Source organism: Rhipicephalus sanguineus, chromosome 6 (assembly GCF_013339695.2).
Source record: "Rhipicephalus sanguineus isolate Rsan-2018 chromosome 6, BIME_Rsan_1.4, whole genome shotgun sequence".
Taxonomy (NCBI): Eukaryota; Metazoa; Arthropoda; class Arachnida; order Ixodida; family Ixodidae; genus Rhipicephalus; species Rhipicephalus sanguineus.
The window spans coordinates 85,000,000-85,016,771 of NC_051181.1; the positions used below are offsets into that span (position 1 = coordinate 85,000,000).

Genomic DNA, 16,772 nt, shown 5'->3' on the forward strand with positions numbered 1-16,772 from the left:
GAATAATTTTCGAATAATTTTCGAATATTTCTCAACATTTTTCTAATACTTCGAAGTGAAATTACAGAAAAAAGTTGCAAAGAATCCCTAAGTATGTTCTTATGAGATAGCAACATGAAAGTGTTTCTTTTTGCTGGGTTGATGAAGCGCTGGCGGGGTGGTGTTTCATAGTTGTCTTATCAAGAATGAGGAAATGTAGAGGCCGAATTGTATTTTTGTACATGATTTGGTGCAACAAAAGTGTTGCCGACAACACTTTACACGTGATAGGCAAAGATGCCATTTTCTCAGCCTCTCTTCTTTCAACTTCTGTGGAAGCCCAACTGATGGGGCGGACAAGGGTGTGCTCCCTTCAAGTCCAGAGTTCCAAATCTGCCTACGACGTCGATATAAAGAACATCTGAAATTTTGGATGCTAAAAAGCTTCGGCGTCCGATTTTTCGGACTTCCTGCCCAAATTTCAGGTCCAAAACAGCATTAATTGAGCCCCCACCTCTGCGCCATCTTTCATCTCCATGTTGGAACCAGCGTTTTCTTGAGTTAGTACATTTGCTACCGTAGCGGAGCTTGAAAGGCAGCTTTCCCGCAATACGGGGGTGTGATGAGGTGAAGCATATTGAAAATCTAGGGACCACTCTACTTCTTAGTTATTAACTTTACACCCGTTGTTTATATTGAAGAGTCGTAGGGTGTGACAATTTATGGCAGGCCCATTTTTAAAAAATCGCAAGAAACGCACATAAGTTGACATAATAATCGCCAAAATTCAAGGCCTCGATCTTGGCAAAACCAAAACTGAGTGCACCGGGAGTGCAGGAAATCTGTCATCCCTCTCACGTCAGACCGGAAGCTCACGTGACAATTTTTTAAAAAAGGCGCGTCGCAGTGGAATGTGGTCAGGAAAAACAGCAAGCCATCTGAAATACCCAATTGGACCATTTATTCTTTGCATTTGGTCTGTAGTGCTCATGCGTTTCTTTGTTCAACTCTGAAGAAGTGCAAAGAACTCGTTCGCTTGTCTTAGAGAGGTAGCACCGTAGTGGCTGCCGCCTTGTTTGAGCTGTATAGTGAAAAAAAAAATGTCAAAATTGCGGTTTTCTTGGGTACAGCATGAAAGAAACAGATAAGCACTACACACCAAACGCAAAGAATAAGAGGTCTATTTGGGTAATTGGAATGACTTGTCGTTTTTCCTGACCATAATCTGCTGCGGCGCTTCTTTTTTCAAAAATTGTGACGTGAGCTTCCGGTCTGACGTGAGAAGGATGACGGACTTCCTGCGCTCTTGGTGTAGTACTCAGTTTCGGTTTCGCCTATATCGGTGCTTTGAATTTCGGTGATTATTACCTCAAATTACATTCTTTTTTAGCGATTTTTAGAAAATGGGCATGTCATAAATTGTCACACCCTACAACTCTTTCATGTAAACAGCGGCCCTAAAGTTAATAATTAAATTTAATTAGAGTCTTTGTTAATTGCTCATTTGAATGTAACTTTAGGTGCGGCAAAGTTTTTCTGCCTCGGCGTAGAGTTCGTTTGCGAAGACAAGGGCCTGACTGTTGTAGCATTTTTATAAAAAATCTGTATTGTCGAAAAAAAAAAGCGCCCTGTATATATGCAGAGTTCTAGTGTCATGCTATATGTATGCCGGGTGCTTCTTTGAAGATTGCCATAATTCACCGATTGGTTCACAGGGTTGTCTCAGAGCGACACGAGGATGCCATTATGGAGGTCTCTAGATTAATCTTGTCTGCTTTGCATTATTTAGCGCAAACCGCAGATAAATACACTGCAGAAAGTGTGCTCAAAGAAATGCCATTTGCAGCAGTACTATAGAGATTCTACTGCAGATGTGGTCTTTGATGCACGACCTGTTGTGGAACCAATGTCGTGAGTTTCATTCTCAGTCACCTTGGCCGCATTTTGATTGGGGTGGAATGCAAAAAAAAACACTTGGCCTGCCATGCTTCATGCTTTTGTGCACCTTGGAAAGAGCACCAGCCATACTGATTCTGGCAGCTTCACCATGGAATTCCTCTTTTCCCTTTGTAACGTTAAGCCCTACAATTTTTTCATTCATTGGTGTGGATTTTCTTTTTTATTTGCCCCGCAGCCCAGCAAGAGAACCCTGAACTTGTCTGGAAAGAGGAGACGAGGCAACGGCTATGCCAGACGGTACGCCGCATGGCCCTAGAGTGAGTGTTTCAAAGACTCCTATTTTACTGCGGAAGCTTATTCTCTTCTGCGTAGTTAGCATTAGTGAATGAGTGGTGCAGCTTTGGGGGAAAGCACATTGAAAAACATACATGGCTGGTGTGAAAAGCAACTTGCTGTGCAAATTTGAGAAATGCCCGCAATCATGCAGCAAACATTTAGTGATGTCTTGCCAGTATGAAATGGTGAAGAAGTGTATGCATATGATCTACATGCATGTACTGGTTGTGCGCTGGACATGTTATTGGCGCTTGTTGTGCTTCGTAGCATCATTGCATGTGTAGGCTTCATAAGATGCGTGTGTAATGCATCTGTCAGCCATCTTTGTCATGCAAAAGATATGACAGTAAAATAGCATGCATGCTTTATATTGTATGAGATAGTTTGCCTGAGTCATGTCCTTCCTACTAACGTTTCCATTATTCTTACCGTTGAAACCATTGTCTTGCTTAAGCAATTGTGTATAGAATACTTTTGCCTCCTAGATAGGCCATGGTGTACGGGCAGTGAAGAAAAAACTGTTCTAATGATACGTAAAATGTGCTTGTTAGTGTCAATCTGGAAGAGTTGAGTGCAGATGTCAGTGATGCTAAATGACAAAGTGCTTATTCATGAAATTGTCCTCTACAGGCAGTGGAACCTCCAAAAACAAGACCCCAAGGCCAATTGCAAGGTAGAACACTTTTTAGTCTTTTTTTTTTTTTTTTCAAGATTCGGCCTGCAACCATCTTTAATTTTGGCATCTTTTCTGGTCTACCAAGTCGCACGTCACACGTGGGTTTATGACGCAGTCAAAACCATTCGTAACGAAATTTTAAACTGCGTAAAAGGCCTGTTTCCAGACAGTATAGGTATAAGAAAGCTCCCATGCAAAATTTCACTTTCGAAATACGAGCGGAAACATCCAGAATAACTAAAAACAGATGGTTGATCCCTCCGTCATAGGAATCGGAATAACACGAAAGTAAAGCATGCCCTTACAGAAGTAACTGAATGTTTACTGTACATTGATATAAGAGAATTTGCACAATGTTTATTGATGTCTGGCAGCTATAGCACCGTTTAACGTGGATGTACCCCCTTTGATGATTGGTGGTACATCTCCATCCCGGCGACTAACGTCTATGCTGAATGGTTAAACAAACCGTTGTGGTAGCTGTAGTAGTTAACGGTGAAAGCGTAATCAGAGAACGAGGTGTGATAGCCAGAAGAGCGTCGCATATTGGACGCAGAACTTGGTCGCCATCCCGCGGCGCGTTAAAATGTGATTGAACACCACGGCCGAACTAGAGGGAAACGCAAAGCACGTCGTGCCGCCCCGGTAGCCCGGCCGCGATTTTTCTCGGGGCGAGCGCGTGAGCGGGGAACGCGGTGTTACAGCCACGTGAGGCAGGCGCGCGTCGCAGACTTATTTTTGGTTTCGATTGGCGTGATGCTACGAGCAAGGCCGACGCTTTTACGACGCTTGCGCTAAGGTCGCCACCTCGCAGTGTGTTAAGGCATTGACAAAATTCTATTGAAAACGCGCCGAATGGGACGGACGTGTGACGCGTTGCAGGTGCTTATCGCGGGGGCCACGGTATAATTACGAATTACTTTACTTTACCGCTTCCAAAGGGCAACACCACCCCGCCGACCGGCAGAGTTGTAGATATAAAAGGCACGTTTGTAAATCTTATGCAGTCTGTGCCCGTGGTGCAGTGGATAGCGTGCCCGGCGTGTGTTGATGCGGACCGAGCGGTCGTGGATTCGATGCCCGTTGACGGACCTTTTTTTCTTTGCCATCTGACCGTGTATATTTTTTCGACATCATTTCCGTGACAGAAATACGTCACTGAAGTCTTGGTGGACCCCGGCATAAAACACTTTCGTGTTAAAAAAACAGCCATTTTTGATAATGAAACTTTAAAAAAGCTATCACTGCTCCCCAGCAGTGGTGCATGACTGGGGCATGACGTAAGTGCTTGTCTCTTCAGCATGACCCCCAAATTAAGGAGACCCCCTAACATCTCGGAGGCGGTGTGCCAGGCTGATTGTCTTATAGTGATGCAGAACTATCGGTAAATTGACTATCTATAGTATCGATAGTTTTTTTGAAACTATCGATAGTGTAAACAAACTATTGATAGTGCTACTATCGACAAACTATCGATAGTGCAATCAGTAGTACCATAGTTAATACATATTACTATAGCGATATTACTGCCACGCGTGTTTATTGTTTTGTTTTGACGCATTCGGGTTTCACCCACAAAGAATGTTAGCAACGTTTGATGCAGACCGCGCCGTAATGTTTGAGAAGCTTCACAATTGTTTGAGATCATTCTGTTAGGATTACGCGCCGGACGCGAATAGTCCAGTTTATTTGAGAGCTTACGCGAGCACCAGCGATAACGCTGGAAGGTTTGATGACTGATGTATAAAGGACGACGTGTTCCACCAATGATCAGATTACTCAACGGCTGAGGACTGCTCCCGCCGCTATCAGTGCACAGCATGTATCACTTGTATTTTGAGTTTTTGATTTTTTTATTTTCTGGGCACAAGTTCGCCCAGATAAAGAGCTCCGTATTTCCCAGTCTTGCTGCAGCATTCTTCACCGTCACGACCACGTGACAATACTATCGATCGTGGTGTGAATAATGATGCGGTTGCTGGCCGGCCATATTGCCAAAATATTTGCGACAGCCTACTACCAGCTACGCTTAATTTGTGAGCAATTTTTGGCAGAGAAATTGATTATTTCTGCAGTGAAAATGGCAGAATATGTCCATCAATAAATTCGTATCCAAAAGCAACCAGTTACACCTCACAATTAACTTCTTGATATTTTTTATTTTGAAATCATAAAATGCAATATCAATTTGAAGCCGTGCAGTCCCACCACATGTAAAGGCTTCCTTGCCACTACAGCTGAACAGTTTGACTTTATAATCATGTGTCAGCAAAGCACTCTGGTGAAGAACTCAATCATGTCAACTTTCTTGCCCTTCAGCCTGCTCCTCCGGCTCCCCTATGTACTTCGCGCGCGGGGAATCAAGTTTATTTTGCACTGAGTCCGAGCTGTTGATTTTATACTATCGATAGTACCATCGAATTTTTTACTATCGATAGTATTTTTCACCATCGATAGTTCGCTAGTGACTCAGCTATCGATAGTATCGATAGTACCATCGATAGTTCTGCATCACTATTGTTTTAACGACAGCCACCAAGTGTAGAGTCATTTGCTAGGTGCCGTTAAGAGTGCTAGCAAGAAAACCATAAAAGTAGCAACCCCTGCAACTTTGCTGAGATCACTTCAGTGGTGCACACTGCCAACTCATAACAAATTTAGCCGAAGGAAAAAACTTCTCTTTCAGTTGCCCTTCAAGAAACTGGGTCAGAATCTTAAACTAAGCTGAGGAACGCATCATCTCGTGCAGCTACCAGCGGAGTTCAGCCTGGTCGAGGAAGACCCATCGGAGCTGGTGGTGGCGGGCGTCTACGTGCGCCTGTTTGTGCAGAATCCAGGCTGGACACTACGCCGGCCGCTCGAGTTCCTCACCGAGTGCCTCGACCGCATCTGTGGCCTCCTCGCCAAGGAGCCCCTCGAAGTGCGTGGCCTGGGCAGTTTTATAGCCTCACACCTGTGTAAAGGGGGCGAGTTGAGTGCACTTACGGGGAGCACACTTCCATTAAAGGGACCCTGAAACGGTTTTGACCATTTTGTACGAACACATTGAGCAGGTAGAGCAAGTCCTAAGAATCATTTACAGACCGATTTAAGCTCTGTGCGTAAACTGTGTAATTTATCACAAGGCTTTAAAGCTGCGAATCGCCACCGATCACAGCGGCTCAGCCAAACGCGTTTTCAAACCACCCACTTCCAGTGCGCGTCGTATTGGAAGCGCGACGTCACGCAGGCGGCTGATCTGATTGGATATGTCCAGTACACGTCACTGAACCTCCTGTGGGCAGCGAGCGTCATCTGCCTGTGTTACAACGTACTCCGTGTTGACGTGAGCTGTGCGACAGTGTTTATCTCGAGGTTTCTTTTCTTGGACATAATTAATTGCCCAGCCGTGTTGTGTACCACATTGTAAAGCTGCGACATCGTGCAATGTTTGTGAGGCATCTGGCGAGCGGAATCCCTTCAGCTCGTCGCTGCAATGAGTGTCGCGCTCTCGCTATCCGTTCAACGCCACGATCCACGTTTTTGTGGCTGTAACTTCACCCCTGAAGACACAACCACATTGCCCGAGTTTACGCTTATCGGTGATCGTTCTCGAATTATTTTTGTTTGTCCGCATGCTTTTGCAGATTGTCGCCGTACAGGAGAATAAAATAAGATCTGCTGGTAGTGTGGCGGCACCTGTCGGAGCAGATAACCACTCCGCGAGCTTCGTCTTTGTTGGGCCTCCGAGATTGCGCGCAACCTGTCGGCGCACAATATCTGAGGCCATGGCTGGGCGAAGCTTAAACCGTCGAGTGCGCTCATGAGAGTGCTGCGATCGCCGGCGATGTCAGGGTGTCTGTGAGTTGAGGGTGCAAGGCAGTGGTGAGGAGGAGGGTATAGATATAAATTCCGTAGCGGCCTTGGTACACAGTGCGTCGCTTCATTTCTGGTGCGAATGATTTGGGGATGCTCCTGCCTAAACGCTGACAAAACTTCAAAAAACCGTTTCAGAGTCCCTTTAAAGGGACACTAAAGAGAAACAATGAATAGGTTTAGATCGATAAATTGTGCTCTGAGAACTCCAATGTTGTTAATTTTTGCCATCATAGGTTTATTAATAAAGGAGAAAATCAAGATGAAAGCTTCATTTTTAAATTTCGTGCCGAAATCTCCCCGCGTGACGTCGCGGATTTCAAAGCGTACTTATCGTATTTTGGCGCCATTGGCTCAACAAAATTACCCTAAACTCGGTATATTAAGTCTATAGCCCCCTCAAAGGACAATGTACTTCATTTTTACTGATTAGGGACTACGTAGTGCCTAGTAGGCGCCGTCAAAACATGTGTGACCTCACGGCGAATAGTGCGGAAACTTCAAGATGGTGTCGCCACCCACATAATGTTTTTGCGCGCTTTCTCGCCTACTAGGTAAGCGTCTTCTCGCAGCAAGCGTGGTGTTTTTGGTATCGTGAAAGATTACTTTGCTAATATGAGAAAAATCGTTTTCCTCTTTAGTGTCCCTTTAAAGTGCACTTTACCAAACCTAAACGACGCAAGTGTTGCATCACTTGCGGAAGAGTGTACACCAATCGGAGTGCGTTTCGTGAACGCACGTTGCTGCATCTTGGCCGGTATTGACTCGCAACTCTTGTAATAAAGGCAGCCGCGTTTTTCGTTGAGAAAAGATAACCAAACTTTGTTTTTATTTATAATTCAACGTATAACAATCGCATTTATGTTTTTCTTTCTTTTTCATATACATCTTCGGAAAACGCACTTGCAGTTTGTCACCATTTCTTCTTTGCTACAAGTGCACTCTGTTTTCCCGTTTAGCACCGCATACCCCGAAGTGTCATTCACGGTTCCGAAACGTACTCCCCGTAAGTGCTTCGAATCCCGGCCGCGGCGGCTGCATTTTCGATGGAGGCGAAAATATTTGAGGCCCGTGTACTTAGATTTAGGTGCACGTTAAAGAACCCCAGGCGGTCGAAATTTCCGGAGCCCTCCGCTACGGCGTCTTGCATAATCATATCGAGGTTTTGGGGCGTTAAACCCCAGATATTATTATTATTATTATCCCCGTAAGTGCATGTAACTTGCCCACTTAACACGAGTGTCAGTTACCGTCTAGTTTGGTGGTCAACCGCATTGAAGGTCACCACGCAGATTGGCTGGGTAATCATTAAAACGGAAATCTGGGCTTGTTAGTTTTAAGTAATTTGACATATGGGCAGTGTCACAAAAGGGACAGACGACACGACCAAGGCAGGATGGGTGCTAACACATCAACTGGCTTTATTGAACACAGACATTACCAGTCAACAATGGTGCTAGGAGTGATAAACTGCAGAGAAATTCAGAACAAATATTTGCCACTCATTTAGCATGTGGACCGCTGAGCCTTCGACTAAGATGACAGGCTTTTTTTGAGAGAGAGATATAGAAGAACCTGTCGGGTCTTTTTTCATGTGGCCTGTCTGTCTCTTTGCACTGCTTATGTTTCAGATTGCAGAAAGACAGATCCAAGCATGCAGACTGACTTGCTAAGTTTGTAGGCTCAGTCAGACTGAAGTGTTTATTCGACTTATAGGCTCTATTCACCCTTTACAAAAAAAAAAGCTTGCTTTTTATGCCGAATGCAAGACCCTATTTCTCACCTTTGTGCTGTGAAGGGCAGGACACTCGCCAACTGTGTGACTTCACAAACTGAAATTAGTGCTAATGTGCACAGACACTAATACGAGGCAGACTATGACAGGCGCTTTTTACTATGCAACTTAGTTATGTGCATTAGAGCCAGTGCCTCAATATAGGGACTGCTGCAACACATCGCGGCTTGCGACGCTGCAAGTGCATCAGAGTGCAACAAAGTGGGAAAATATGCAGTGACGCAAAACTGATTGTTTTCGACAGCCATGCTGAAGTGGCTTGACGTCCCACACCGCAAATCGCAAGAATATGCTAAGACCTTTCTGGCAGATATGTGTCTGTGATAAATATTTTGTTCGTGGGCTCTGCACTGTATCAGCTGTAAGACTAATCTGGAACAACCAGAAAAAACTGCTGTTTCTGCTTAGTAGCTGTAGCACTGTGCTGCTGAACAAAAAAAATGTCGTGGGTTTGATTCCCAGACACTGCGGCCACATCAAAGTGGAAACAGAATGAAATGTACAAGTACTTGTTTACTTAAATTTATGCCACATTAAAACGATCTGAGCTGGTCAGAAATTATTTGCTGGAATGAATTGTGCAACTCTACAGATGAAGGATATCCAGAGCCATGTGTCAAATGAAGGGGATATGCCCTTTATTCCCAAATGAGAACGGGCTGTTTGTAAATTTGTCAGAGTTATGTAATTTTATTCCAAGACACTGCAGACTCCACTGAAGAAAGGTGAGCATATTGTAGGTGTGCGTTTTCTAGCAAGCACTCATAGGTACGGAAATCAAATATTGATTTATTGTTAGCTCGATCATGTCGCCCCTTTTCATGAAGAATAATTGGATCATCGACTCAAAGCACATGCAAAAGTTAGTTATTGATTGAAAGCATTATGGGAAGAGAAGTGCTGCATTTTAGTCGTTGCTTCCGGAATGCAGTAAGTGGGAGCATTCAAACTTGTCAAGTCACAAGTAAGACGTGTGATAGGATATGCTACATAAATATGGTTGTACCGACTACGGTGGTCTAGTGGTTATGGTGCTCCACTGCTGACCCGAAGGTCGCGGGATCGAATCCCGGCTGTGGCGGCTGCATGTCCATGGAGCCGAAAGGCTTGAGGCCAGGGTGCTTCGATTGAGGGGCACGTTAAGGAACGCCAGATGGTCGAAATTATCTGGAGCCCTCCACTATGGCGTCCCTCATAGTCACATCAGGGTTTTGGGATGTAAAACATCAAAAATTATTACTGTAAGAATGGTCGTGTGTAGCAGCACTCAGCGCTGTGAAGTTCACTGGAGCCATGATGCATACACAGAGGCTAAATTTGCCCAAAGCTCCATGGTCATTTGATTGCCTCCCATTGAAACGAACTCGCAAAAAGAAGTTGCACATAGTGCCTAGCGGGGATACACAGCCTCTGACCTTGCGCAGTCCGACAAGGAGGAAGGTAGTCCGTTGGAGCAGCTGTGCACGGCCGCCTGCGGTGTGCTTCAGGGTCAGCCAAACCTGCGGGAGCGGCTACCCGTGCTCGGGCACCTGCCCCAGCTGTGCCAAGCATTGGCACGCAGGCCAGGCCTTCCAGGCTGTCTTCGCATTCTACACCAGGCTAGCTCCAGCCAGGTAAGCTGTGGCCACCGCCTCTGAGCAGTGTTTCCATAAAGCCACTTGCTATGCATGAGAACACAGACTTCTTTACAGAAGGGGCTGCTGCGATAGTTGTATTTAAATAAAGCACTTGCTTCACAGCCCTTGGGCTCAAGGGCCTTGATGAGGCATCAGTGATTAATACATATTGCATTATTGTATCATGATGAAAACCAGCAGATAATGAAACCAAGAAAGGTATAAGGGACGTTAACTGTACTGTTTTTTAAGTGTATTCTAGCAAGTGTGATATAGATGCGAAGAAAGTAAAGTAGATGAAAAGACAACTTGCCGCTGGCAGGGACCGAACCTGCAACCTTCGGATTGGTTTCTACTAGGGGTTTGCGAATATTCGAAATTTCGAATATTTTTCTAATAGTGTTTGCTATTCGATTTGATTCGCACTGGAATTTTACTATTCGAACTATTTGAACTTCCCAAAGAAAGGCTAATACAGTCAACATCAGATTGAAAGTGAGCCCTTCGGATTTTCAATGTGCTTCACCTCATCGCACCTCCGTATTGCGGCAAAGCTGCCTTTCAAGCTCCGCTACGGTCGCAAATGTATTAAACTCAAGAAAACTGTGATTCCAACATTGAGATGAAAGATGTGGCAGAGGTGGGGCCTCAATTAATGCTGTTTTGGATCTGAAATTTGGGCAGGAAGTCCGAAAAATCGGACGCCGAAGCTTTTTAGAATCCAAAATTTCAGATGTTCTTATATATTGACGTCTACGAGGCAGATTTGGAACTCCGGACCTGAAAGGAGCACACCCCTGTCCGCCACATCAGTTGGGCTTCCACAGAAGATGAAAGAGGAGAATAGGCTGAGGAAATTTCATCTTTGCCCATCACGTGTAAAGTGTTGTCAGCAACACTTTGGTTGCACCAAATCATGTACATAAATACAATTAGGCCTCTACATTGCCTCATTCTTGATAAGACAACTAGGAAACACCACCCCGCCAGTGCTTCATCAACCTAGCGAAAAGAAACACTTTCATGTTGCTATCTCATAAGAATATGCTTAGGAATCCTCTCCAACTTTTTTTTTCTGCAATTTCGCTTCGAAGTATTAAAAAAAAAATAATCGTGAAATATTCAAAAAATATTCGATTCGATTCGCTTTCACATTGCAATATTTGAATTTGCTTCGCACCCAAAATTTTGCTATTCGCACAGCTCTAGTTTCTACCTTTCTTGGTTTCATGATCTGCTGGTTGTCATGAAGGTTGGATCAAACAAAGAAACGAGCCCTCAAAATTTTCTTCCGTCATTCATTATTGTATTGTGATCACTGGACATTCATTCTATAACCATTCCATGGGTCTCAGTGTCATAATTTCAATCTCTGTGCCTTTTACTCATTCATTAGTGAATGGTTTCAGTCCTCTCTGCAGCCGCGCTACACTCTATCATTGTAATTCATTAGTCACCGATAACACAGCACTCATAGGCACGACGCTCTCTGGTCACATGTGGACTTTGCACCAATAAATACCATCGCATCATCATAGGCATCAAATCAATGGGCTGTGTGGCATGTTCATCAAATGTCACTGCTAAATATGGCAGTCAGTGAAAGGAAAGAACAAGCATCAGCACACATTCGTACAAATTTTTAAAATTTTATATTTCTTGCCCTGAATCTTGTTGTTCCCTGTGAAGTTACTAAAGGTTTCTGACAGAAACCTTTAGTAACTTCACAGTGAACAGAAACTTTCTGTACACTGAGCAGTTCTCATGTGTTACAGTCATCGAGTCACCCATATTTGTTACAGACTTTCATGGAGCGTTGCGTTTTCTTTTTTTCCCTCAGGGACCATAAATAAGTAAAACTTGGCACTAGTACTAATATTTCATTCTCACGGAGCCATTCATCCGCTTTGTCCTTTTTGGTTTGTGATTGTCGTTTTTCTCTCTTGGATATATTCTGATGAGAAGCAGAGTACTATTTCATGTTAGTGAGCCCAGTATAAAAATTTTTTTTTTTCTCGGCTCACATTTTTCCCGGAACAACGAAATCATGCAGCATTTTTTTCTGATCACATAGCTTTGATGCACTCAAGTTAACGCAATGTTCCCGACCATCTTCCACATTAAATATCATGTGCGCGAATGACTTCTTTTGCTTTTGACAGTTAATCTCTGGTAGTGAAGTAAACATATGGCATTTTGAACTGCCCTGTGCAAATGTGTGCACTGTACACAGGCCTGTGCACAGTCGGTGGGCGTGGCCTGCCTAGACCCTCTTGGTCGATCGCTGTCGTGCCCCGAATCAGCCCAGCTAGCCTGCCAAACGCTGCTGGGGCTGTGCCAAGCATCCGTACCTGGCCTCGTTCAACAGGTGAGCCTCCTCAACCATGTTTTGGCTTGGGAAGCTTAAAGGGGCCATGACACGGCCACTCAACAATTTGTAGTTTTGAGCATAAGATACAAGTAGAGGTAGGGTTACCAACTCTTCAGTGACGGAAGTCAGGACGGATGGGTATTATAGTGGTAGTATCTTCCAGACGCATCCATTGTGTCTTTATTGTTGCGGCCTCTTGAAGTGGTACTTCAGCTGGCTACATGCTGCTCGCAACACTTCCTCTTGCTAGAGAACGCACTCGTAAAAGTTGTTGCACTTCACATGGAAGTTATCTAAAGGGGCTAAAGCCCCTCACAGCCACCGCTAGCCACTGCAACCTTGCTTCGTGTTTTGTAGCGTGACGTGCTTTGGATCAGATAAAAATTTCTAACTGGACGGTCTGGAACAAATCCTTGGACATACTATAACTGTCCCGACTGGGACGGTGCGAGATTCGGGTCGTTGTATGAAAAGTCAGGGCAGTCCCACAAAATCCAGGACTGTTTGTAACCCTAAGTAGAGGGCCTATTGTGCCTATACATATATCATAAATGGACTGTACAAAAATATTTCAGTGCAAAAAAAAAGAGCCCTAGAAGTCGCCGGCTATAAACCCTGCCCACGTCGGTGACCGCCATTTTCCCATGGCATGTGTGACGTCATGTGCTGCATGGAGCGGAGTCATAGGCGTGCGCACAGGGGGGGGGGGGGGGGGAAGCAGGGGGGGGGGGGGCGCCCCACCAATCACCTAAGAGGGGGGCGCAAAATCTGCCCGATACACTGAGGCCCCTTAGTCACCCAAGAGGGGGGGGGGCGCAAAATCTGCCGCGTACATTGACTTAGTAGGGGGGGGGGGCGCTGCGGTGAACCTTCGCCCCCCCCCCCCCTAATGGGAAACCCTGCGCACGCCTATGAGCGGAACCGTCGTCTTCTACCAAAGTTTCAGTCGCTGCAAATTGTTCACTTTCAATGCCAGGTTGAAGAAAGCTTAAATAACTCGATTGCACACACAGCTGACCACGGAACGAAATTGTTCGCCGGAATGCAGACACTCGCACAGCAAGCAGCTCGTTACGTCATGGCTAGCGAGTGCGCCAGTGTTGCCCGACTCTCAGGCCGCTCGCTTGTTTACAAAATGTTCAATTATAAATTAAGCACTCGACCATACGCGCTAAAATTTCGCCACCTTGTTTGCGAACGCACAAGGATTAAGCCGCACACTACAGATTAGGATAGAAAATTGAGTGTCGTGGCCCCTTTAATTACACCACATTTGAGTGCAGTGTGTTGGCCATTCCGTCCAGAATAAAATGGAACGTACACATTGTCTGAAGCAGGGCTGCATTAGAAATGCAAATTTTTTTTTTCAGCAGATGCAACGGAAGTGCGCATTTATCAATCTGCAGGCAGCGATGCCATTCCCTTCTGCTAAAAAATCACTTTTCGTTCGGCATTGATGCTGACACGTTGGTAACACTCATGTCATACCCACCATGGTAGCTTGATGGCTGAGGTGTTACGCTGCTAAGCTTGGGAATGTGGGCTTGGTTCCTAGCCATGGTGGCTGCTTTTCAATGGCTCAGAATACAAAAAAAAACATGCTTATGTACTTAGATTTAGGAGCACATTAAGTACTCCAGGTTGTGGGGTCTGAATATGAGCCGCTCTCAGAACACACGGAGACACTCACGTGGTCGGGCAACAACACATGTACAGTCGCGCTCTATATGATTTGCAACACGGGAGCATAGTCCCTCAATACTTTTTTATGGTCACGAAACTTCGGGCCAAGTTTGGTATAGGGACATAGTCTCCCGCCAGGGGCGTTAGTGCAGACAAGGGGGCTTTCAACGCGGCCGCTTAAACGGTTTTTTGGTGCGTCAAGAGGTTTCCGCGGCGGCGACTCGCTCTGGTGGCTTCACGGACATATTTCCGTGGCTTTTTTATATACTGATCGCCCATCGCGTATAGGCAGCGTACTCGTATCTGCGCGTAGCGGCCATAAATGTCTGTTCGGTTGCGGCAGTATTCCTTTCGATCGCGGCGAAATCGGCGTGCAGCCACGCCATGCATGCTGATTTAGCAAAGACTGCTCGGTCATGCCTTTTTGACGCTTTTTATTTTCCACGAGGCTGTAGCCGACGTCAGCGGAAGAACCGCGACCAACACAGCCGTACGTATGACGGGCGTGAATCCCATCTCTTCGCCAAAAAACGTACTGACGCGCGCCGTCGCCGCGCTGGCCTTGACGAGCGCCTTGTTCGCCGGAGCGACCGTGCGGCACGCAGCACGTCTTCTGCATCGTTCGTCATGTTGCCGCTAAGTATTCGTCACGTCTGAATACGATAAGACGCACAGAAAGCACCGCACACACGCGATACAGCACGACACACAAAAGCAAACACACCACGCCGTCGCCTCGCCGACTGCTTCGACGAGTGCTGCGGGTGCCCCCCTAACACTGGTGGCGCCGCCCCGCACTCAAAGTTGGCGGCACACAAAGCTCTCCCATAGAGTGACGGGGAAGTTTCATGACCAGTAAAAAGTATTGAGGGACTATGACGGGAGCGAGTGGCCTCACGAGTTCAAAGACGGCACACGGCTTCCACTAGCCCTTATTTCCATAACTAAATGCTGTTCTCACACTCGTGGATGATTCCAAATAAGAAAATATCATTTAGTTGCTGAAATGAAAACAAGTTGAGGCCATGCGCTCCCGTGTTGCACGTCATATTGAGCACGACTGTACATTTATTTACCTGCTTTTACAAACGACGAGCTCGCCAGTGGAATCTAATACATAACTAGTAACACGCTAAGTAACAGTACACAATGCCAATACAATGCACAGAAAACATAATACATACAATGCGCGCATGCGGCGTTGCCTACATCCGGCCCATGCACCTGACCCGCGGAATCGTACGCACGGACCCCACCGAGGGCCGTCCGTCCAGGCACACTGCCAAACGCCAAAGAGACTCGCTGCTGTTTTCTGTGGGCCGGCCTAACCTCTCTTCTGCCAGGCGGCACTGCAGGCGCCACTGCGCTAAGCCTAAGTCTCGCTAAGCCTATATCGCGCAAGCTTAGTGTCACCTCTTGCATGGCGACTGTTAGTGCTAACTGCGGCTAATCCGCAAGATGCGTGTGCGCCATGAGGTGCAAATGACTTTACAGGAGGGGGGGGGGATAGCACCCCACAAGGTGTCAGAAATTAATCTGGAGTCTTCCACAACAGCATGCCTCATCAACATATTGTCATTTTGGCATGTAAAGCCCCAGAATAATTTTTCATAACCGATCGTGTAGATCTTTAAGGAACTTGATGGTCAAAATTTGACCTGGAGCCCTTTGTTGCTATGGCTATCTTGACACCAGTGTTTCGGGGTGTTACACCCAAATCAATCAATCAGTCAATTTACAGATTTCTGTGAAGTGCCACTTCTATCTTAAACATTAGTGCGGACAGACCGCTTATGTAACCAGAATAGCCATTAAGCCCCGAGCACCATATTAATGCAATCCTACCTGTTTGGGTCCACGAAGCAAGAGTCATCCATTGGCTCACATGTAGAGATGTGCGAATAGTAAATTTTAAGTTCGAAGCGAATAGTGATTTGGTTGAATAATTTTGAATCGAATAGTTTGAATAGTATAGGGTAGGTAAGGTGGGGCAAAACGTGACAAAAATTTGAAAGTAGTGAATATCTTTCTTTATTTCACTCGTTACCATAAAATGTCAACACAGGAACTTTCTTTTGGGTACAAGGTATGTGCTACATAAATATGGCCATGCTGTGACGGTTCAAAATATTATTTTAAAAAGAAACAAAAAAATGCACCTCATTTTGCCCCAACCTGTGGGTCAAAACGAGACGCTGCGTCAGGCAACACGAGAGAGCATGAAAAAATTTTATCCTTTCAGTTCTTGCAGTAGAAGCACTTCAAATTGACTCCGTGGGCCGCCACGCAGTCTTCATGCGCCCAGTCTTTGCACGCCACGCATTGAATCTACACAGCACCCGGCGCTGTGCTGCTCCGAAACTCCTGAAAAGCATTCAGTGCTTTTTTTCATGTCGCAGTGATTCCACTCCTGCGCCAACTGCGCCAAAGTGCGCCAAATTGTATTTACTGCGCCATCCTGATAAATATCGACGAAATTTGTGCCAAACTGCGCCAAAGTCTCGGGTTTGGGGGCGTCTATCACCGGCAATCGCACCCCCGGCGCGTCAGAACATGTGCAGC

General features: G+C 45.7%; 1 protein-coding gene across 15 annotated transcripts in view; it reads left to right on the plus strand.

Moving 5' to 3' along the window:
- The window catches only part of LOC119395969 (dnaJ homolog subfamily C member 13), a 221,893-nt gene that overhangs the window by 194,765 nt on the left and 10,356 nt on the right, over positions 1–16,772 (plus strand). For 7 of the 15 annotated variants that reach the window (XM_049416837.1, XM_049416839.1, XM_049416828.1 and 4 more), the window contains exons 40-44: positions 2,114–2,195; positions 2,845–2,887; positions 5,640–5,810; positions 9,965–10,153; positions 12,390–12,524. The exons of 3 other annotated variants lie outside the window; for them this stretch is intronic. In XM_049416837.1, coding sequence (XP_049272794.1) covers positions 2,114–2,195; positions 2,845–2,887; positions 5,640–5,810; positions 9,965–10,153; positions 12,390–12,524 — 620 coding nt within the window. The remainder of the gene's footprint in view (positions 1–2,113; positions 2,196–2,844; positions 2,888–5,639; positions 5,811–9,964; positions 10,154–12,389; positions 12,525–16,772) is intronic. 5 more of the 15 variants (XM_049416836.1, XM_049416834.1, XM_049416840.1 and 2 more) reach the window with 4 other exon arrangements.